This window comes from Platalea leucorodia (assembly GCF_965183815.1).
Source record: "Platalea leucorodia genome assembly, chromosome: 1".
Lineage (NCBI taxonomy): Eukaryota > Metazoa > Chordata > Aves > Pelecaniformes > Threskiornithidae > Platalea > Platalea leucorodia.
Genome location: NC_138823.1, coordinates 45,853,462 through 45,876,360, shown reverse-complemented (window position 1 = coordinate 45,876,360; position 22,899 = coordinate 45,853,462). Strand labels below are relative to the sequence as shown.

Here is a 22,899-nt window from a genome sequence, read left to right as displayed (position 1 = left end):
CAGTCTGTTAGGCCATTTAAAGTTGGATGATGCCAGGAAACTGAAATAGGTTTAACAATAATCTTGTTCTTCTTTGTGTCATCCTCCTTCTCAAGGCAGCAAGCCTCTGTTTCTCACCCTAAATGCTTATTCAATACTCATCTTTTCATTTTCTGGCTAAAGGTCCAAGCTGGAAGCATCTATGACATTGGGAGATTTCCATTCATGAATTGGTACATCAGTTTCCCCATAGGAGGAACAGTCTATTATGTTTAGAGGCTTTCAGAAAAACTGCATTTCATATATTGGGTCAGTTTGACTGTCTCTGAATGCAAATTTATACATCCTTCAATACCATTTCTGCTGCATTTTCTAGTTCTACCAATTTGAGCCAGTCATTACATTTTAATTCTCTAAACTTTACTACAAGACAGACATATGTCCTGTATCATAACCTTTAGGACATTTTCAAGTGTTTAACAATCAGCTAGTTGTTTCTTGTTTTATTGCAGTCACTGTTTCACCTTGCTTTTCCATTCTATTATAAAGCTTGACATGTTCTACAATACCTTTGGTAGCTTTGGTATGTAAGGTGTCCTGGTTTCAGCTGGGATAGAGTTAATTTTCTTCTTAGTAGCTGGTAGAGTGCTGTGTTTTGGATTTAGGATGAGAATAATGTTGATAAGACACTGATGTTTTGGTTCTTGCTGAGTAGAGTTTACACCAGTCAAGGACTTTTTAGCTTCTTGTGCTCTGCCAGGTGCATAAGAAGCTGGGAGGGAGCATAGCTAGGACAGCTGACCCAGACTGGCCAAAGGGCTATTCCATACCATATGACATCATGCTCAGTATATAAGCTGGGGGAAGAAGAAGGAAGGGGGGGACATTGGGTGTGATGGCGTTTGTCTTCCCAAGTAACCGTTACGCGTGATGGAGCCCTGCTTTCCTGGAGATGGCTGAACACCTGCCTGCCGCTGGGAAGTAGTGAATGAATTCCTTGCTTTGCTTTGCTTGTGCGTGTGGCTTTTGCTTTACCTATTAAACTGTCTTTATCTCAACCCATGAGTTTTCTCACTTTTACTCTTCCGATTCTCTCCCCCATCCCACCGGGGGGGAGTGAGCGAGCGGCTGTGTGGTGCTTAGTTGCTGGCTGGGGTTAAACCACGACAGTCCTTTTTGGCGCCCAACGTGGGGCTCGAAGGGTTCGAGATAATGACAGATTTAATTGGAATGTGCTAGATGATTGAATTTATAGTTGTTAGTGCTGTTTAGGTATTAATCAGCACGCTTCTGTACTTGCCATGGGGCTTGCTTGCCTTACTGTATATTAGAGTATAGTGCTCGTTAGTGGCTGCTTTTTGCTTTTGCTACTTGCTGTACTGCTGATCATCTTACTCTGCTGTGCCTGGGAACATTTTGATAACAACAACGGCCATGCCCTGGGCTGGCAGATGGCCAGGGCATCGCTGCTGTTTCTGTGCTGCTGTACTGGACAGGCTGAAACTCCAGTGTGAACTCGAGTCAAAGGGACTGTGACCTGTGTATGAGTCCATGCGGGAGCAGGACACCCCGAAGCGCCTGTGGACGTGGATAAGCCCATACCAGAGCAGGTATGTCTCGAAGAGTCTGTGGCCATGGTTATGTCTGTGCCACAGCAGGTATACTTCTTGAAGGGATTGTGGCCCAAGGATAAGTCCACGCTGGAGAGGGTACGCCTCGAAGCATCTGTGGCTGTGGATAAGTCTGTGCTGCAGCAGGTACACCTTGAAGCATCAGTGGCTGTGCATGAGGTCATGCTGGAGCACCTCAAAGCGTGTGGCCATGGGTAAGGCCATGGTGGAGCAAGTTTACTTCTGAAGAGACTGTGGCTGCGGGTAAGGCCATGGTGGAGCAAGTTTACTTCTGAAGAGACTGTGGCTGCGGGCAAGGCCACGCTGGAGCAGGTATATCTCTGAAAGCATTGTGGCCCATGGAGAAGGTCATGTGGGAACAGGTGCACCTCTAAGTGACTGTGGCTGTGGATAAATCCATGCCACAGCAGGTATACCCCTGGAGAGACTGTGGCTCATAGACAAGGCTCCGCTTGGAGCAGGTAAACCGCTAAGGGACTACAGTCTGTGGATAAGTCCAAGCCGAAGCAGGGGCAAGGGGAGGAGTCCATTGCAGTGTTAAACCCAATGGTCTGGTCCAAAGGGGCCAGGGGTGGAGATTGTAATGGAAATACCTTTAAATTGTTGTAACCCAGGATTTGAGTTGCATGTTATGAGAATTACTATAGCAGGAACCCCTTGTTGCTAGCCGGGCTAGGATCAAGGGGAGGAGTTCATTGCAATGTTAATCCTGGCCCAAAGTGGCCAGGGGTGGAGATTGTAATGGAAATACCTTTAAATTGTTGTAACCCATGATCTGAGTTGCATGTTATAGGAATTACCATAGCAGGAACCACCTGAACAAATGGAGGAGAAGCCTTACAAGAAGCAGTGCAAGTGCAGCAGTAACCCGACCTGAGCTGGCTTTGGTGCCCAGTAACTCCACGCAACACACCACCTCTCCTGTCCTGAGTGATCACCATCACCGATGGAGCCCAAAGTCACGGACTAAATGAACTCAATGGACATTATGTGGACATTTGTGGATGTTTATGGACATTTTACAGACATTTTACAGGAGTGGTCCATAGAATAAGTGGGGTGGTGGTTAATGAGGATGTATTGGATAATGTGGGACCTGAGCATGACGTAAATGGTATGGAATAAGGGGTGGATACTGTCCTGGTTTCAGCTGGGATAGAGTTAATTTTCTTCTTAGTAGCTGGTAGAGTGCTGTGTTTTGGATTTAGGATGAGAATAATGTTGATAAGACACTGATGTTTTGGTTCTTGCTGAGTAGAGTTTACACCAGTCAAGGACTTTTTAGCTTCTTGTGCTCTGCCAGGTGCATAAGAAGCTGGGAGGGAGCATAGCTAGGACAGCTGACCCAGACTGGCCAAAGGGCTATTCCATACCATATGACATCATGCTCAGTATATAAGCTGGGGGAAGAAGAAGGAAGGGGGGGACATTGGGTGTGATGGCGTTTGTCTTCCCAAGTAACCGTTACGCGTGATGGAGCCCTGCTTTCCTGGAGATGGCTGAACACCTGCCTGCCGCTGGGAAGTAGTGAATGAATTCCTTGCTTTGCTTTGCTTGTGCGTGTGGCTTTTGCTTTACCTATTAAACTGTCTTTATCTCAACCCATGAGTTTTCTCACTTTTACTCTTCCGATTCTCTCCCCCATCCCACCGGGGGGGAGTGAGCGAGCGGCTGTGTGGTGCTTAGTTGCTGGCTGGGGTTAAACCACGACATAAGGTTTTGCTGGTCTTCTATAATTTGGTGGTCTTCTATAACTTCTGTTTTTCTCAACAAAATTCTTCAAAGAGAGTAGATTGGATTGTCACAGATACGAGAGGATAGGAAACAGGAGGAGGGATGGAGGGAACAAATTAGTGGTAATCCTAATCTGTGATCTCATACATAATAATTTAGTGTACCTTTTCAATTGCTGCCAATTCCAGTATTCTGCCAAAAGTCAACTTTCACATAGAGTGCGAAATGCTTTCCATTTCCAAATTTATAAAGGATCTGTTGGACTTGAATTCAATCCAGAAGCTTGCAGTTAACTTAATGTAACTGCATTGCAAGCAAAATGGAGGAAAAACTTGCACTTAAGCAGGGTGAGCGAAATGGGCTGTGCATTGTCTGTCTGATCAGACTCCTCATAGCTGAGACTGACCCTTGTAAGACCATTTTACAACTGTCGTACTTCAGTGGTATAAAGTTAAATGAAAAAATGCCTATCATTCTTCTCACTGGTAAATCAGAACGTGGTCAAACTCAACCCTTTATTTAGAGATAGGAATTAGATAGAACACTTACCAAATAAAAATAAATAAGAAAACTTACTTTAGCTGTGTTAAACTTTGACTACACTATTGGCTCTATTCTTTAGACCCTTGTCTGAATTTGGTTTTTCCATACTGGCATTTGCTAAGAAGACCTGCTATGAACCTGACCAATAAAATTATACTGCAAGTATACTTGTGTTTCTGAAATTGCAAGGCTGCGTGTAGACCTCAGTTCTCATTTGTCAGAGAGAAATGGATTAAACTTCTGCAAGGCTGAGAATATTTTAAACTATAAGAAGCAAGTAAAGGTCAAGGAGCCAGGTGTTTTGTGTCAAGCAGTTGTATGCAGAGTCAAGTCTTCTGGAACCACAGAGTCTAGTCACTCTGAGGAGAGGTACCTGTAGCACCAGCAGAGTGTGGTCAGCCTTCTAGTTACCTGAAGGAGATCCTCTCCACCAGCAGCACACCAGTCTAAACACCAATTTCTATGATTCTACATCAAATTTGATATGATGTAGTGTCACAGTAAGTAGACAAGCACCTGTCAGTGTTGATCCTGCCATAAGAGGCAGAGTACTGCAGCAACACATCTAAACTGAATTGGTCTTATTTAGAGTTAATTAGCATTTCTTTAAGACTCATTACAGAAATAGCTCTATGGTGAGAATCGTTCACATGTTTTTGTTAGCGCCTTGGTAAAGCACTTCCTACAGATTAAGAAACTCCAGATTAAAGGACCACTTACCATTCTTTCATTTCCTCTTCCTTGTTTCTAGGATAGTAAATCTGTATTTACACTGTTTTAAACCTGTATCTATACTGCTTTTGTAGCAGTGAATATAACCTCAGGTTCCCAAGGCTCCTGGCATGCAAACAGTTGATCCTGACACAGACCAAACAATTGCATCCACATTGTACTTTGGTGGGGTGTTTGTGGGTTTTCATTGCAGAATTTGGTAATATGATTACTAATCCCAACCTGTCTGCCTTGTGTACACCCTGGGACCATGAAGGACATTGGAAAGATGAGGCCCTGTCCTCTGTGGTTACTCTGGATTTGTCAGCAAGAAAGCTAAGACCTACAGTTAGGAATCTTCCCTCATGGACATCTATGTGCCCACGAAAGAACTAGGCAAACAAAGACTGGTGAATAAATTCCTTCTTCTCCCACTAATACATTTCACCAGTGAGGAATCATAACTTTTTCCTGCCTTGAATAGAAAGAGGGTCATTCTACCTCTAGTCTGACCAAGGTTTGTGACCTTCAGATCTTGGGGTCTGGCATACCCAAACAGGATACCTCTAAATGTTAAAGCAAAGTTTCCAGTTCACAAACAGAGTATCTATCTGGGACTACATTGCTTTCTCCTTCTCTAAAAGCCTTTCTCATCCTTTTGGAGTTCCTCTCTCTGCTCTTTATGCTGTCTTCTAGTTTTGGACCCTGAACTCCACAGGAGCTGGCTGTGCTGCCTTGCAGCAGCTGGTCATGCAAGGAGATGAAACCTTAGGAGCCCTAGAATTACTCTGAAAAACAAGAGAGATCACCATATCTTTAACAGTTCAAACATGTTTATTCAAACAGGAAAAGGGAAAACTAGGTCAAAGATCAAAAATGAGCTGAGAAAAGCAAAACAAGATAGGAAAACAAAAACATGCAGATAAGATGCACAGTACCTAGCCAAACACAACATGTAATAGTGAATAACACACAAATCATGTCAAAAAGACTTCCCAGACATAAACATGAGGATGTGGAGACAAGGGGACCTGAAGAAGCCCCTCATCATCTTTCCTCAGCTCCAGCAAATGCTGCCAACTATGAGATGAGTTTGTGGTTGGAGTAAATTCTGCTGGGATGCTGGGCATTTTTACCTTGAGAGGTGCCCAGCTTGGCTGCCTTTATTTTTTCATGGAGCCAACTTGAAGTGCAGTGTCTGTATGTTGTGCCTAGGGGCTCAGCAGTGGTGTCAAGTAGGACTGAGACTGGGACTAATGGTCTCCCAAAGAAGCTGCTTGTCTGCCTCTTTCCTCTTCTTCTTGCTCGTAAGTTGTCACAGAAGCAGGGATTGGCAGTGCCTATTCTCTACTTTTTCATTGCTGACACGTTGCATATTTCAGGCAGAAAGCCCTCCTTACTTGTCTAAAAGGGACTGTGCACCAGCTCTTGCTGTGCTAGAAGATTTGGCACTGGGGGTGTAGAGGCAGCTTTGCAGCACCCCGAGCAAAAACTTCCCACCAGCAGCATCTGTGGAGACAGAAAGTAACCACACTAGATTCGTTAAGATCTAAAGAAATGCAATAACTGGACCCTAATTAGCCACCTACACCCTAATCTTAAACAAGTTAAATTTGCAAATGGATGCCTCAGAGAGACTCACTTCTTTGCCAGCTTATTGGGCTCTGGACCTCTCACACCAGGCACCAGTGACATCACATTAAATTAGCTAATGCTTGAGTTAGTGCCAGGGAACCTTGTCAGGGAACAGAACATGATTGTCTGTACTATTAAAATGTTAGAAAGGTCCTGAAATGGCTTGGGGTTTTCCCTGGCTCCTTTCCAAAAATTCCCAGGCAGCTTGGGATTTAACACAAGCAAGAGACAATTCTTCACAGACCATTTTGGATGTAACCTAATCATTTTGTAGGATAAAACAGTGTGGATATAGGCCATTCCATACTAATTGTCTTCGGGGCCAAAGAATGGTCCCAAGTATATTTAAACTACTAGTACAGACAGATTGTAAGTGTGTGGGAATCTAGAAAAAATAGCAGAGTCTGTGGTCAGTCCTAATGATGTTTGCACTTCTGAGGCTAATTGGTTAAAGTGTGGGAGAAGAAGGAAATAACAAGTATAATGAACTAAGCATCTGGCCTGCCATTGTTGTATAAGAAGTTCTACACTGTCAGTGTCCCTCCACTATGCCTCTCTGCAGGCTAGTCTGATTTGTGAGTGGATTAAGACTTTCATTTTGCTTCAGATGGCCCTGTAGAAAATAGAGCAGGTATCTGAGATACATAATGACATATTGGATGTGTTTATTGCAATGGAGCAGATTAGACATACAGGGACATGCTGTGTGTGTTTACTATAGAGTGGCTTTGGAGGAGACAAAAGTGCTACGGAGGAGAACAAGATGATAGAAGAATGAGCCATCTACATGGGGCTGCTTGGTCCTCCTGATAATATGGCTTTCACTAAATCAGCAGACATTTGTGACTTCTGTAGACCTAAGGCAACTGTCATTTTTCTTGTTCCCAGGCGTGAGCTCCCACTCACTGCAGCAGAGTAAGCTCCTGCAGCAGTGTACACTTTAAAGCTTGGTTCCTTCCCTGAAGCTTGTGTATGAACAATTTCAGGGAAGTCCTTCGACACCTGCAGGACAGTTGTATGGGTTGGGCTGTAGGTTCTTCTGATGTGACCTGGCAGGTGGACACTTCTCCAGCATTCTAACCGCTGTCACTGTACTCAGTATGATGTTAGCACTGGGGTGAGAAGATGGGGCAGGAGCAAGGTAGATTAGAGTGACATCCCCATCAAATGGACCACAGATCACTTGACTACAAGGCATAGCCACCTCACTGTGTAGGGCTCCTGCACACCTTCATGACATAACTTGTCCTGACAGTTGGTTCTAACCCAACTGTACAAGTATACTATCTTTGGCTTCTTAAATTTGAAACAGTTCTGCTCTGTGATGTGGTGGATGCTGGCTTGGGCCAGCTCTGTTGCTAGGTTAATAGGAAATTTTCCAGCTGCAAAATTATGAATATGTGCCTCTTGTTCGCAAGCTCCTTGATTCCTTTTGCACCTCATGCTGCTCCATTCTGAGCATCTGGCCTGGTGACACAGTAATTAGCCAAGAAATGAGGATGCCAATGTTGTCATATCTCAGTGCTGAGGAATGTTGGCTATACACTGTAGGGCATGCTAGGCTATAAGCATCTTCTAAGATGCTTTTGCAGAACTGCAAAGGTATAAGGTTGTGTTCAGTCTGTTGAGGCTGAGTCCATGCTACTTGCATGGACAGAGAGAGAGTAGGTACAGAAGTGAATCAGAGCGTAGTCTGTGTGTGTACATCAAAATGCAACGGTACTGTTTACAGCAATTGGAAAAAGTGGATGCTACACAATAAAATGTTTATTTGAACCAAAATAGACAAGGATACTAAAATACACGTGGTTTTGGCCCTGCATCTCTACTGGATGTGAAATTGAATAACAAGCCAACTCTTCTCGTCTCTATAGATCAATCAATATCTAGGGACATATTAAATGATTATATAAACATGCTTGTGATTCAATTTCACTTTATTCAATTACATTCCATTAAATTACATATTCTGTTTTGTAGGAATACAATTTATAACCCCTATATTTGGTCATGCTGGAAACTTAAGGCTTCTTCTTCTGAATACTTGAGAGATGAAAGTAACAAAAAGTCCAAGTATTCATATGCTGCCTTAGAAAGATGTAAAAGATGTAGCTTGCTGGAAGAATTTTATCAAGCTTGTGCAGCTTGTGTCTGGATCCAAAGAAAAATGTGTTTCAATTAAATGCTAAAATACAGCTAAAATAACACACATTAAAATGTTTTTCTTTTCTTATGAGTGTAGTGCACAGGACATGGAACTGAAAGAAGAGAAGAAACTTGTAACAGTTAGCTTTTGAAAACTTGATGTATTTAACTGTAAGTTTACAAAGTTGTACTAACAATTTAGCAATGCATATAGTCTTTTCCAGTATTTTGGCAGTGCAGTTTATAAGTCAAAATATGTGTTTTCCCTGCTTTTGCTGACATTTCAGTCAATGTGCATCATTCAGAGGCATGCTGCATAAAGTCTAGAGTTCAGCAGTTACCCTTTGATTTCAGTGTCATCTCATCTGATATCTTAAATGGTCAGGAATAAAAAAAAATCTTTTTCTCTTAATTAATTTTTTTTCAGAGTATTTCTTTCACATTTGTAGCAAGGATTAAAAATAATAATAATAATAAAAAAGTGCCAGAACTTCCAGTGAGCAATCACTTCACTACTGGGAGTGGTCATTACTAAAAAGCTGATGATTTGCAGTGGTGCCACACACTGCAGTGGTGAAGAGAAAGGCTTTTCCTGTCCCTTCTGTGCTCAGTCTCTCCCCAGCAGCTCTATGGCTCTGTGTGTCTTTTGCCGGCTACATACAATATAATTTCCATTCTCCTGCCACCTCGCACACTGGCATTTAATTCTTCATCAGTTCCTCAAATCCTCCTGGTTTTGATAGATGAGCCCTGCATTCCTGCCGAGCTGTCTGGCTTGGAGGAATATTTGAAGAGTAAAACAAATGAATGAAAAAGATAAGTGATGGCACTGGTCGTTGGCAGTAGCTAACAAATCAAATAGGTTTTGATAACTAATTTTTGCATAGTGTAGGTTTGCTACTTTACATAGTGGAGCTACTTAATTTCTTTATCGCTGAGCAATGCTTACATAGAGTCAAGGCCTTTTCTGCTTCTCACACCACCCCACCAGCAAGCAGGCTGGGGGTGCACAAGAAATTGGGAGGGGACACAGCTGGGACAGCTGACCCAGACTGGCCAAAGGGCTATTCCGCACCATATGACATCATCCTCAGCCTGTAAAGTTGGGGGAAGAAGGATGAAGGGGGGGACGTTCGGTGTGATGGCAGTTGTCTTCCCAAGTAACCGTTATGCGTGATGGAGCCCTGCTTTCCTGGAGATGGCTGAACGCTTGCCTGCTGATGGGAACTAGTGAATGAATTCCTTGTTTTGCTTTGCTTGCATGCGCGGCTTTTGCTTTACCTATTAAACTGTCTTTATCTCAACCCATGAGTTTTCTCATTTTTACTCTTCCAATTCTCTCCCCCGTCCCACTGTGAGGGGACTGAGTGAGCGGTTGTGGGGTGCTTAGTTGCCGGCTGGAGTTAAACCACAACAGCAATGAAAAAGTGCAAAATCTGCTCTTCCAGGTGCTTGGGAGGAGGGAATACTCTACCCACACGTTCCAAAAATGTACCTTTCTGCATATGCACATGGAAAGATGCTTTCATTGAAATTGTTCACGTCTCTAAACATTAATGTCAGAGTACCCATACAATCATTCAAAGGACACAGCCATGAAGAAATACTGTAGAATTTCCAATGCCACATTACTCTTCCATAAGGCTAAGTAACAAGAAAAAGTAAAAAAAAAAGTCACAAAAGTGCATGGAAGAGAAGACCTAAAAGAAGTCCCCAGAAAGATTGTCATCATGCTCACAGGTATTCCAAGAACTGAGAGAGTAGCTATGTTTATTGCATAAACAGTGTCTAGTGAATAATTAACAGGTCAGCTTCAAGGTGAAGCTCAATATAGACTGTTCTTTTGGTTTTGTTGTTGTGACTGAGATGTTTTAATGTCTAAAAAAGGGTTATATCAGGTAATCCTGGCAGGATTAGGTGGGAGATTTATTTATTTAATGGGTCATATTGATTTCATTTTTAGATTTAAGTTATACTTTTGATAAGTATCCATGACTCATGGGATGCCATATAATTCAGTGTTTCGTCCATTTTATAGTTATGCATACACAAATGTTAAATGAACACTGTTGTTAAAATCACAATACTAGCCAGTCAAAAGGCTGAAAATGTTCCTTCTGTAAATGCATTTTTATAAACTTGGGGATTATGTACTATTTATTTCATAGGGCCCCTGCCTCTTTTGGCATGAAGCATGGATAGGACCTGAGCTTGCGAAGTTAAAGAGATTATAGAGTGCATTTTGTAGGACTTCTTCCATGTTTGTGACAGAAGTTGGGTAGTGAATGCAGCAAAGGCTTCCAGGGAGAAAAGAACAGGTCAGTGGTTAAGTCAATTGAACGCTGTCTTGAAAGCTAAATTATAACCTTGCCCCTGAGTTTGTAATTGATGCTACGCACGTTAGTTACATTTATCATAGGTGGCCACTAACCAATTTTTTCAGTGTCTGATGAGAATCTGATTTATCAACATGCTGAGTACTTAAATCTGGATCTGAAGTGAATGAGAGCTATAAGTGGGTAAATGAAGTGTGGCATAGTGCTAAATAGTTATATGAAAAAAAGTCCTAGACTGCTCTCATATGAGACACCTGACCTTTGTGGATTCTTTTACCTCAGCTCCTTTGGATCTCAGAATTTCCACTTGTTAACTGAAGATAATAGCATGCCTTAGTTTTGTAGCAATGCTTGAAAATAAGTGTGCTAGTATTTCAGAAGAATTCTGTCAAAATAACCATGGAAGAAAAAACACTGGCAAAATCTGTAGTTCTGTGTTCAGAGCATTACTTAAAGAAAATGCAATAGATAGGACATAATGCCAGATTGAGTGGGAGAAAAGGTCGAAAACTTCTCATTAAATAAGTACTTTCTGTGCCAGTGCAATGCATGAAACAGGGCTCCAGAAAAAAACTGGTAAATGACCATGTACACTAAATGATATAGTAAAACAATACACATGCAGCTGTGAAACAATGTAAAGTTTCACAGACCTGGTGTTCCCCAGCTCCTGAGTGTTTTGGTATGGCTCCAATATGGATGGATATTCATGCGGATCACAAGAGAACCACTTATGTCTGCTTTCTTGCCAAATACCATGCCTAGACCATGGGCATGTTAGAGCCTATACAGTTTTTATGACAAAGTAATGGCCTTGACAAAGTTATGAGTTGATTAAAACAGGATCTTAAATCTGAAAGAGAATGGCAGGTACAATAAATGATAATGTTACTAGCTCCATCCAGGACACAGTGCTATCACTACAAATGCCCACCCTCATGGCCCAAGAGGAGCACTTCCTACAGCTCTCTGGGGAGAAGCTTCCCTTCTTTCAGGAATGGATTTGGCGATTCAGCAGAGAGCCCAGAGGGCATTTATGATGGCAAAAGCAAATGAGCGGTGCAGAAGTTTATTGCCCAAAAATAGAACAAGCCTCAAAATGGATATTCATTATTAAGACAGAAAAGAGGTGACTGATACAATTACCTAATAGTTCAGTTATGTTTAGGTATCCATAAACAAGTAGCTGTAACAGTGGGTAGGGACATATGATGTGAATGGGGTATAAAAAAATATGTAAAATTTTCTACTCTAACAGTGCTGTTTTACATAATAAGATAAACTTATGGGGTAACAGGTGCTAATGTTTAGTACCAACCCAGCTGCAAAGTATTTTCTCTGTCAGTCTTGCAGATTTGACAAAGGTTTTACTCAGGAAAGACCACCATGTTGTCAAGACTCAGAGCAGGTCAATAAAAAGGTCCAGGAAAATACACTGTGTTTATCTGGTACAATTGCTATATAAGTATTATTTTACAGGCATTTTCCCTGCAGTACACTTTGCATCCTTACAAATACGCTGGGAGGTATTATGAAATATGTCCTTATCATTTGAGATAGGACACACAACTCAAGGAGTCAGATAACGTTGCAGTAATGTGGTATCACACACCACACGTGGCTGTGTTCTTACCCACAACTCCTGCTACGAAAAACAATGATAAAACACTTCCTTGTGGAGCAGGAGCAATTCAAATAGCCAAAACTGTTTGTTACTTTTCCTGTTGACAACTCTGAGAGGTGTGGTAACACATTGTAGGACGAGTTTTGCCATGAGATAGGATTACAACAATTTAGAGAGGGTTGTGCTTTTATGTATGGGAAGAAAAACTTATTTGGTGATCTGGGACTCTAGTATTAACTTCACAAAGACTTTAGATTATCACAGGTTTTGCTTGTTACCGTGAGAGTGGAAAGCATTCCTTTGATTTCACTTTCTCTAGCGTATGGGCATAGTACTGTGAATATTTATAAACAGAATAAACATCTCTACTGAAACAGGTACCTGCCTGCTTCATCCCCTCTTCCTCTTTCCCACCGGGGAGAGAATAACTAACTAACGCAGCCGCTCTTAGTCCCCGCTTCATGCACTCCAGAAAAGTGCTCAGAGATGACAGCCGGGAAGAGGGACCGAGGGGACCAGGACGGGGGGGGGTCTGTCCCGTCCCGGGGCTGGGCGGCAGCGTGCCGGGGGCTGGCTCCGTCCCGTCCCGCCCCACCGCCCCCGGGGCGGGCCGCCCGCCGCCGCGGCCCATATAGGGGCGGCCCGGGGTACCGACGGCATTCGCTGCGGAGGGGAGTACGGTGCTGTTCTTCCCTCCCGACGGCTGCTTTCCCTGGGCGACGCAGGTGAGCGGCCGGGGCCGGGGCCGGGGGGCCGCTGCAGCGGTGCCGGGGGCTGCGGGCCGCTCTCCCCCCCGCCGGGCGCGGCTCACCTCGGCAAAGCGCGTCGTTCTCCCTGCAGGTTCCTCTCGGAGAAAAGCGATTTCCCCGTCGCGCTGCTGCCATGGCCTCGGTACCCTCCGCCGGCTGCCTCCTGGCCAAGAACCAGTACTACAGAAGTAAGTGCTCAGGGGGACGGGAGCTGCCCTGCACCCCCGCCCCCCCGGCTGGGGGATGCTCCTCTGGAGGAGGGAGGCTGAGCTCCCCGAGCCTCTCCCGCGGACATGTCTGGATGGTTGCTACTCAGAAAGAGTCAGAAAGTGTGTTTCAGGTGATGTCTGGATGAGCCGGAGGCAAAAGGGTGTCTTTACCTGGTAGTTTTTAATTGCTTGGAGTTTTTCAGTATATCAAGGAACTTCAGTTTTAATGAGCATCTGCCTCTGGTTATTTATCTACGTTTTATTCCTACTTAGAATTGTTCATTAAGGATATGTAATATTTTTTTAATTATAAAACATGACATAGAAAAAGTGTTAGCCCAGCAAGTCCTGGCTTCTAGCTGTACTTCATATTTACTTTGCAAGCTTAGACAGAACGCAACATCAACTCACGTTTTTGTTTCCAAGTATGTGAAATAGTCACTGGTTTGAGAGTGATCTGGTGTATTAGGATCCCTCTGTACAGGATGGACACTGTAATGAGAGTATAGTATCTATTATATCACAGTGGAAAGTATAGCAATTAGGTTGTTTTGGACTTGAATATTCAAGAATAGACTCATTTGTTTTGATAGCAATGTGTACATGATCATAAGATTTGTCACTGGTTTTGGTGAAAGTTATGCAAACAGATCTCAGTATTGCTTTTAAGTGAAGAGTAAGTAGACTGAGAGATCAACTTATATAAACGTTTTTATATAAACAGCTGTAGTACAATAGTGTATAAAATACAGAAGTTATACTTTGTAGCTAAGTAAACTTATCTTTTTAGATTGCTACCTCCAAGATAGCAGCAGATCTGAAAAATTCTTGGCATAAAAATAGCGTACTTTCTTGAAGCATTTTTTTTTTAATTATGTGTATGTCTGTTTTACTAAACAGCAAGACAGAACTCGGAATCCAGTGTTTCTTCTAGCTCCTCCTGCTGGTCGGATGCTGTGAACAATACAGACCAGGACAAGGCATTTCATGGTATTGTTCCCTTCTTTCAAAGAATATTCTGGTTTTGCCTGTTATTCAGCCAATGTTTAATGGTGTGTGCTTTTCCCCCCTTTTGCAGGGTTACCTGAATTAATCGATAAATGTTGGTGGATAAAAAGCTTCTTCCATAGTGAACCATCTCCACCAGCTGTTGGCAGAAAAACACTGTCAGCAAGCAGGTGAGTCCTATTTTTACAATGATAGGGATAACTTACTCATTCCATTTTACTTCTGGTAAAAGTTAGTAAAGTTGTAATCAGCTAAAATGATCTGGGGGGTGCAATGCTATTTTGATGACTTAAATAAAAGATACTGCAAGCATATGGCTATAGAAGCTTCCCATGTTTTCATTTTAATAAATGAACTCATGTGACTTCACATGAAGCAGGTGCTAGTGACTATTACTGTTCTACATTTTTAGTGATATTTATTTAATCCCCTACTTATAGCACTTGCACACCCATTTATGCAGTTTACCCATTTTACTTTATGCTAAAAAGCTGATATGAATGCATTGAAAAATACTTAGGCAGATAAATATCTTTGGGACAAATATAATGATAATTCTACTCATAACATTTTTATTTTATATATTTCTGCAGTACCAACAGTTGAATAGGACAGCATGCTGGCTTTACTGACTGAGATACTACATACAGACTTGCTTTTCCAAGAGGCTTGGGATCTTCCTAATGTCTGGGTTCAGCTGCAAGAAGAAAACAAAACTTTTAGGAGAGCGGAAAAGTGTGTTTTCAAAATATTTGTCAGTAGCTTAAATAATATTGCTTATGGACATGTCCATGGCCTACTTTGTTCACTAGAGTTGCTATAATTTGAGATGTCTCCAATGGAAGTTACCTGGATTAAATATCCTGATGACTTACTTGGATAGAGAAAAATAACAGTAAAACTAAGATATTGTAGGTTTGAGAAGCATGTGTATTGAATGACTTTGCAATAGGTGATACTGTTAAGTTTTACCTTTAAGATATCAGCTCTATAGGCAGTCACACTGATGTAAACAAGATTCAGGTATATAGTCCAGAGTAGGACTGCTCTATGGTACATGTTTTCTATCAAGTATTTGTTTACCAGTTACAGGGAGTAAGTTTACAAGAATGTTTGTTAATAGCTTTGGTTTTAGAAAGCCCAATTACATGAAGAAACAGTAATTGGTTTGGTCTCTTTGTTTGAGCAGGGTGCATAGATCCCCATGTCAAATACTCAGGTACAACTTTCATTCATATCTATGCATGTTGGTGTTTGAGGACAGAGTAGGAGAGAGATGAGAAACCAGTAATCCGAACAGACACGGACATCTTCCAAGCAGAAGAGCAACCTTAATCAGAGTTAATACTCCTCTTTTTTTTTTTAACTTTTAGATTACTCTCACCTGCTTTGCTGTAGCTTAAAGAGCTACTTGTTCTCAAGTGACTAATCCTACCAATATTCACTGCTGTCTGTCAGCTTGGTTATGTGCTAGATCTGGCAAAGTGTTCAACTCAAAGTAATCACATTAATGTTGTTAACCAAGTCTACTTTTGTCATGGTTCATGCTCTTGAAAGATACTGTAATGTAGCTTCATTTGGTCTTCAGCATTGCAAAGCAGTACATCAGATAGTTTATTCTACTGGGTATGACTGAAATGCATCAGAGGTCATAGAAAATAAGTATTTGGCTGTATGATATTTCTGTAAATTATCTATGCAACTTTTTGATATATTGTCATTAAACCTACCCAACCTTTGTCCATCACTCAATGAATTAACAATAGCAAACATTAATATAGCCAACATTTTTCATTTTAGGTTAATGGTTGTCATAATTATGCATAGGACTCCAAAGTGTATTAAGTGACTGCTTCAGGAAGTTTGTAGCTTTGGTGAAGACCATAAATGCATGGCACATGACAACGGAAAAGAACACAATTCTGAAAATGTAGTTCAGGAATCTTTAACTTGTTACATATCTTTACTGCTGTTGTGTAGTTTCCTCTTTGTCCTTTCTTTAAGTGTACAGAATGAACTATTTTTTATACTAAGTTTTTTAATAATAAAGATTTAATCAGTATTTGGTCTGACTTATTTTTGGCCTCTAATAACAAACGGATGTTCAGTGTTGCTTGTGGTGTGGTTGGTGGGTGGTTTTTTTGGGATGTGTCGTTTTTGTTGTTTGAGTGATTTTTTTTTTTTTTAATGTGAAATACTAGTAAAATTTAAAATTCCTACAGAAAACTTTATGTGTTCTTCCTTTAGCCACTTTAAAGTCTGATGTGAGATGAAGAAGGAATGGTAGAATGTAAGATAGGAAAAAGACCCTGACACCTTTTTCTGTAACATCATGTTGTAAAGGAAGGGAAAAAGACTTAACTACTAGTTGCCAGAAGGTGATTGTGGCTCTTCGAAGATGCTTGAAGCCACAGAAGAAAGAACTGCTATAGCTTTTATTGTACATGAGAAATATAGGACTTGGTAACACTGTCACTGCACTTTTCCAAACTTCCATATTGCTTGCTGAGCTTTACCTGCTTCTGTCCTTATATAGTCAGAAAGTGGAGTGCTGAAAGAGTTCATAAGCTGTTAAGACCTACAAAAATAACCCCACTTTTTTTTTTTTTTTGAGGGAGGCAGGCTGGAAGAACAAAAGGAGGAAAACTATATATTATTTACATTCATCTGCTTAGTCTCTATGAACTACTTGTTTTTGTCATGGCACCATGGTGATAGAAAACACTGTTCTGGAGAAGTGCCTTCATGCCATCTCCATCATCTTTTACTGTGATCAGCTCAGCATTGGAGTGGCACCACCACCAACTCACAGTTACTTGTGCCAGTTCTTCAAAGTATAGTTATCCTGCAATGAATCAACTCTATTAAATAACATCTAATGTTGCTATGACAAACTCCTGAGAGGATATGGGTAAATGGGACATTAAAGTGCTTGCTATCAAAGGGCTGCATTCTGTTACATCATAGTAATAAGGAAACATCAATTTTCTTGAATTAAATGTCACTATAATGTAACTCTGTGGGGGGAAAAAGCCAAAATTTAAATAATTTAAAGAGAAGCTGAGAGAAATATGAAGGGGAAACTATATTGTATAGTTTAAATGCAGCTTAAAATAAGAAAAACAGGAAAATAATATGATTTTAATACCCATCTGGGTAAGACAAGTACAAATGTTTGATCACAGATTCGTTGTAGTATAAAAAAAATGTTTTCTCTCATTAAAAGGACTATAGGTAGAGATTTATTTTGATGAAGTTAAGCTGTATATTGTTATCCATCTGGAAAAAAATTAGTATCAGAAACAGGACTTGTGTCAGCATGTAAGTACTAAGTTAGATCCAGCTATCATCACCAAATTAGGAACGGAGAAATGGTCTTGAAAAAGACTTTATTTTGCTCAAATGCATATACAGCAGCAATATTCAGTAATGGGCTTCCATTTCTTTTGTAAAGGGAAAACCTAAGTCATAGTCTACTGGTCTAGTAATACCCCATTTTAGGAGTCAAAATAAAAGACAAATCTTATATTGTTTGTTTTGGTTCAAGAAGGGTGAAATCTTCCTGTTGATCACATTTAGAGAGAGAAATTCCTTACCATGAAGTCATTTTTTTCCCCATTTGTTGTGGTCTGGAAGAAATACCATAAAGTTGCATTTCTTTCCAAGGATTTTCTTGCCTATATGTGAGGTAAGCAATACTACATATTGTGGATGGTAAATAGTAAGGATTAACTGTAAAGACTATAGCTGTTGCTATGAAATGGGATTTTTTTTTTAGTATACTAGCCTTTTCTGCAGAAGCAAGAATGATAAATGAACCCACTTAAGAAACAGGTTTTCAATATAAGAATGAACAGCAAATCAAACCCAATTTGAGTTGTTAGGAATAAGTAATTTTTTTTCTAATATGTGCAGTGATTAAGCCTCCCATAAACAATGATGTGTTTTAGCATTGCTTTGCAACATCTTTGGAAGGGTCATTTCTGTTTGTGTTATTACAACATTCTGACATCTTAAAATATGTGCAAATCCCTCTTTTTTTTTCCATGATCTTAACTAAACATGCATTATTTCTTCCTGAAAGCAGACTCTCTTTTATTGTCACTTCTCAACTCTTCTGCAAAAGAAAAACCCAAGCAGGGTTCATTCAGCCATTTCTAACAGGATTAATGTTTGCAAAACATTTCTCGGATTATTGCACTTACAGCTGGCGACTGTGGAATTTTTGACCATGACCATGTTCAGTGTCCTGGCTGACTCTTCTGTGATGGAGGGATTCTGTCAGATTTCTCTTGTCATGCACTCTGTCATATGCCATTTTAAGCTGTTCTGGCAGTAGCAGATCTGAAATATACTGTATGTAATCACTGGAAGATAGGTCTTTGTAATACAAAGACGCTATAACTAATAGGGAAGACAATCTGATCAGTATATTGGGAGGAAATCAGGGGAAAAGCATCTTTTTTCCTTTTTTCCACTTCTCTCTCTCTCAGAAACTGTGGAGAAAGAAATCAGTTTCCCAACCCTATGCCATAAGAGAAAATTCAGCTCCCAGTTACAGTACTCAGTGGTATGTTCAGAGACACTCTATTGACTTTTTCCTCAAAAACAGAATTATAAAAGTGGTTGTAGTCACGATGACAGGACATGACCTGGACAGAGATTTAATATTTTTATTAGATCAACTCATAACAGGAAAAAAAAAATAGCTTGTACACTCAAAAAGTTGTTGCTTTTCTTAGCGGTGTCAGCCACTACATCTTCTTAAAACTTTGCCATCTTTAGCTTCAATAAAATTAATTTTCACTTATACCTGTAAAGCAGAACCACCATCTCGCTTTACTTCTGTAGATGAGGTGGCAGTATTGTGTGCAAGATGATAGAAATGTTTTGTCGGTTTGTGAGATGCACTGACGTACAGCCTCTACCATAACAGAAGGGGACTGACACGACTGGCTGGACATCAGTCACCCTACTGGGATCATCTCCTGGGCAGGCTGACGCCGGGATGTCTGGGAGAAATGCAGCAATACTGGGAATAACTTTTTTAAAAAGACGTTATTTGGGTTTTGGTCTGTTTGGTGGTTTGTTTGTTTGTTTGTTTTTTTCTGTTGCTCTTTTTGCAACAAGTGAAAAACCATCTCATCCTGACTTTGTAGTCAGTGATGGAGACTCTGTAAAACACCCTAGTAAGATTTTCAGTGGTTGATTTTACTCACCTTTAAAGATCTTCCCCATTACTGCCAACTTGAATTTCTCTGTGAACGGCAGTGAAGGGGTTAGTCAGGAATGCATGACTCAAATAACAAGCAAAAAAGTTTTAAAGTGCTGATTCCACCTTCTCTTCAAGGATCTTGACAGTGATTTCCGAAGAGGTTGGATCATTTTGTTTAATCCCCAGCTACACCGACTTCAAGAAGTATTTCAGCACAATAGGAGTGGATCAATAGGTGGAAGCAGCTGGAGATATACTTTTTGCTTCAGTGAGTGAAAGCTAAAAGCCAGGCTCTTAGAGTATGTTTCCCACTCTGTAGTTTACTTATTTCAGGTTAGGTGAGGACATACAAACTATTGCTAAGTAAGCCAAATGAGAAGGAAAAAGGTGATGGTGTGGTTTTGGGATGGCATAAAGATGTTGGCCAGTTTGAAATCTTGGAACCTAAACCTCATACTTTAACTCAATTCACTTGAGAATGGAATTTAATGAATAGATTCCTTAATATCTCAAATCTTAATATGTTTAAAGAGTTCTACCCGTTGCAACTACTTGTATGAAATAGCACACCAATTCACATTTTTTTAAAATTTAATTTAAAAATAATTTTCAGTCCTCTCTGATGACATGTATTGTGTGTTTTTTTGTTTTTAATTCCATTGTCACATTATGTATAAAGTAGCATCTTCACCTCAAAAAACGCCACTTTAAATTTTGAAGAAAGTTTTGGAACTTATTATAGGTTCTTACAAGAAACCTATTTTAGATATAATCTATCTTTCTAAGAACCTCTAAATTGCAAGTTTCACCATCTCATAAAAGTGCAGAAGTGAAAGGATAATACTAGAGGTAAAATACACAATGAAATAAGTTCCTTTGAATAAGTATTATCCCATCATATTTTAACCAAGTTAATTTAATGCTGTCATGACTCCAGCTCAAACCCACCGTACATTTAAGTTCAGGTGAAATCTAGAATTACTATTGAATCACACCGACAGGATGTGCTAGAGGCTAGACAACTTTTCCATGGCAGTAGCAGATTGAGTGAAGTCTTGAACGTAAAACGTGAGGTAAATGCATGTTGTATGTAGTAATCCTTTCACATTCTGTCACAATAAAATGCCTGCCTGCAAAATACAGAATCCATTTGGGGAAAAAAACAGAACACTCCACCAAAAAAACCCTTCCTGTTCTCATTCTGTGCTTTCCAGAAACATATTTTTCTAGGTGAAGCATTAGTTGCTTTGTATTTCTTTCTAATTTCATTGCAAAAGAATGACAAGCTGAAATGCATTAAGAAAACAGATTGTTACTTTCACTACTTATTTTCCCTGGTTGTCATAATTATTGTCCTACATTAATCTTATGCCATTATTGCTTAATGTATTGAGTGGAGGAGTTGTTTGTTCTCTGTTTATCTATCACCATACTGTGAAAGTAACAGAAGTGCTATCTGGAGGGCGCAGTTTTGTGATGTAAACACTTTCTAAACACCTACACACCATTAAAACAGAGCTCCAGTGACTAAGCGGGTCAGCTCAGACCTTCTGAGATAAATGTGCGTAGACTGTAATTCTCTCATGTAAGGATTGATTGGACATTAATCTTGAAAGGCATCAACTGCTAGGCGTTATAATATTATACGAGGCCTTTATGACTAATTCAGAAAATGGATGTCCTTTCACTTCTTTTTGGACATTAAAGCATCCACAGCATTTATTACATATTTTAAAGGAAGACTTGCCCTGAGTAAGGACTATGATTTATTGGCCAAAACATTGCTCAACTGAGAACAGGCCTATTTCTGTACAACATCAGTCAAATACAATATCCTCCATATATTTAACTTGCTCATGCTCATAGCATTTAGTTCAGCCCCAAACAGGAAAGTCACTTGAGATTTATTTAAACTGAAGGCCATTCTTCTTCAATGTCACCTAATGCTGAAATCCACTGCAATCTAAGTGCTTTTCATAATAAATAAAGGTAAATTCTTTGATGGTGAATTTGAATTAAAAAATTAAAAAGGTCACAAAGTGAACAGTTGTGATACTCATTCCCACCTACCTAAAATCCTAATGATAAGTATATATAGCAATCGTTACGGCTCAAAGCATCACAGAGATTAAGTTTACATCAATCTTCATTCACTCACTCTCCTCTCCCCTGGTTGCTCTCTGCACTAATTAAAAAAACCCCAAACAATCTTTTAGCACCTGCACTGGAATAATACAGAAATTATATAGAAAGGATAGCCAGGGCAAACAGCAGTCCCTTCAATCCTAGAATGGGTCAGCCTGTCTCCAGGACATACATCTTTCTGTCTCTGGTTAAAAAAAACCCAAAACAAAACAAAAAGTATTTTGCTCTGGCCAAGAAATAACCCAGACCATATCTGAAGCTCAGAAAGACCAGGCACTGGTATCATTTATACTGAGCCAACTCTCAAGTATGGCAAGTAAGGAACATGGATTGACAGAATCCACAGCCTCACTGTAAAATGCAATCTTTTACCTCAATAAAACCTTGACTTCCTGGCTGAAAAATAACATCCCTGAAATATGTTGACAGGATGTGTTCCTGTGATGGCTAGTGGGAGTTTTGTTTAAGACCTCTTTTATGGGCTGACCTATTCAGGAATTGCTTCTATTGTTCCCCCCGTCCCAGCCCTTGTTTTATGCACATGTTACATTAAAGTGGATTAAGTCTTTATGGGGAACACAGGGTGATGGGCTGCAGCCAAGCAAAAACTCCTTGAGACGTATCCCAGGTGTGTATTCAATTCAAAATGTTGTGAATTTGGGGACAAACATAATTTTTTAAAAATCTGTAGTATTTCAGTGAAAGAGCAGAAAAAATATATGTTAAAATATTTTGACTGACCGTGATAACGACTGTTACAAGGAGATGTAGTGTGAGGAATAAACTGAATTTAACACTAACCTGCAATATCAGAGAGAGGAAGCATTTTGGTAATCTCTGAGAAAGTAATGCTAACCACTGTAGGAAATTGCATATGGGAGCTTGATCCTCCCTTTCTTTCAAAAAACAGTTGGACTCAATAATCTTAAAGATCTTTTCCAACCTAAATAATTCTATGATTCTATGATTCTAAACAGCACTTGCAGTGATCTCTTACTTAGACCAGAGCCATCAAATGAGCAGGCTGAGAGGAGGTAAGGAGGATGAATAAGCCAAACTTTCACTGGCTGCTGAAGTTTATCAGAAAGAAAATCTGCAGGCTCATCTGGGGTCTGGACCTAACATGACGAATTTCTCGTTTTCTTGTCACAGAGCTAGAGGAGGTTGTCCACCATTTTACAGTAAAAGATCAAGGCTTTTTTTTCTTTTTTTTCTTTTTTTTTTTTTTTCCCTTA

The 22,899-nt window shown here is 40.3% G+C and overlaps 1 protein-coding gene across 1 annotated transcript; it reads left to right on the top strand.

Moving 5' to 3' along the window:
- The first annotated feature begins 13,022 nt into the window (after positions 1 to 13,022).
- PPDPFL (pancreatic progenitor cell differentiation and proliferation factor like) lies at positions 13,023 to 16,428 on the top strand. The gene is made up of 5 exons (XM_082304229.1): positions 13,023 to 13,063; positions 13,179 to 13,275; positions 14,197 to 14,286; positions 14,375 to 14,474; positions 14,898 to 16,428. The coding sequence occupies exons 2-5, from the start codon at positions 13,221 to 13,223 to the stop codon at positions 14,908 to 14,910; spliced, it is 258 nt and encodes an 85-aa protein (XP_082160355.1). The 5' UTR covers positions 13,023 to 13,063; positions 13,179 to 13,220; the 3' UTR covers positions 14,911 to 16,428.
- Positions 16,429 to 22,899: the final 6,471 nt, after the last annotated feature.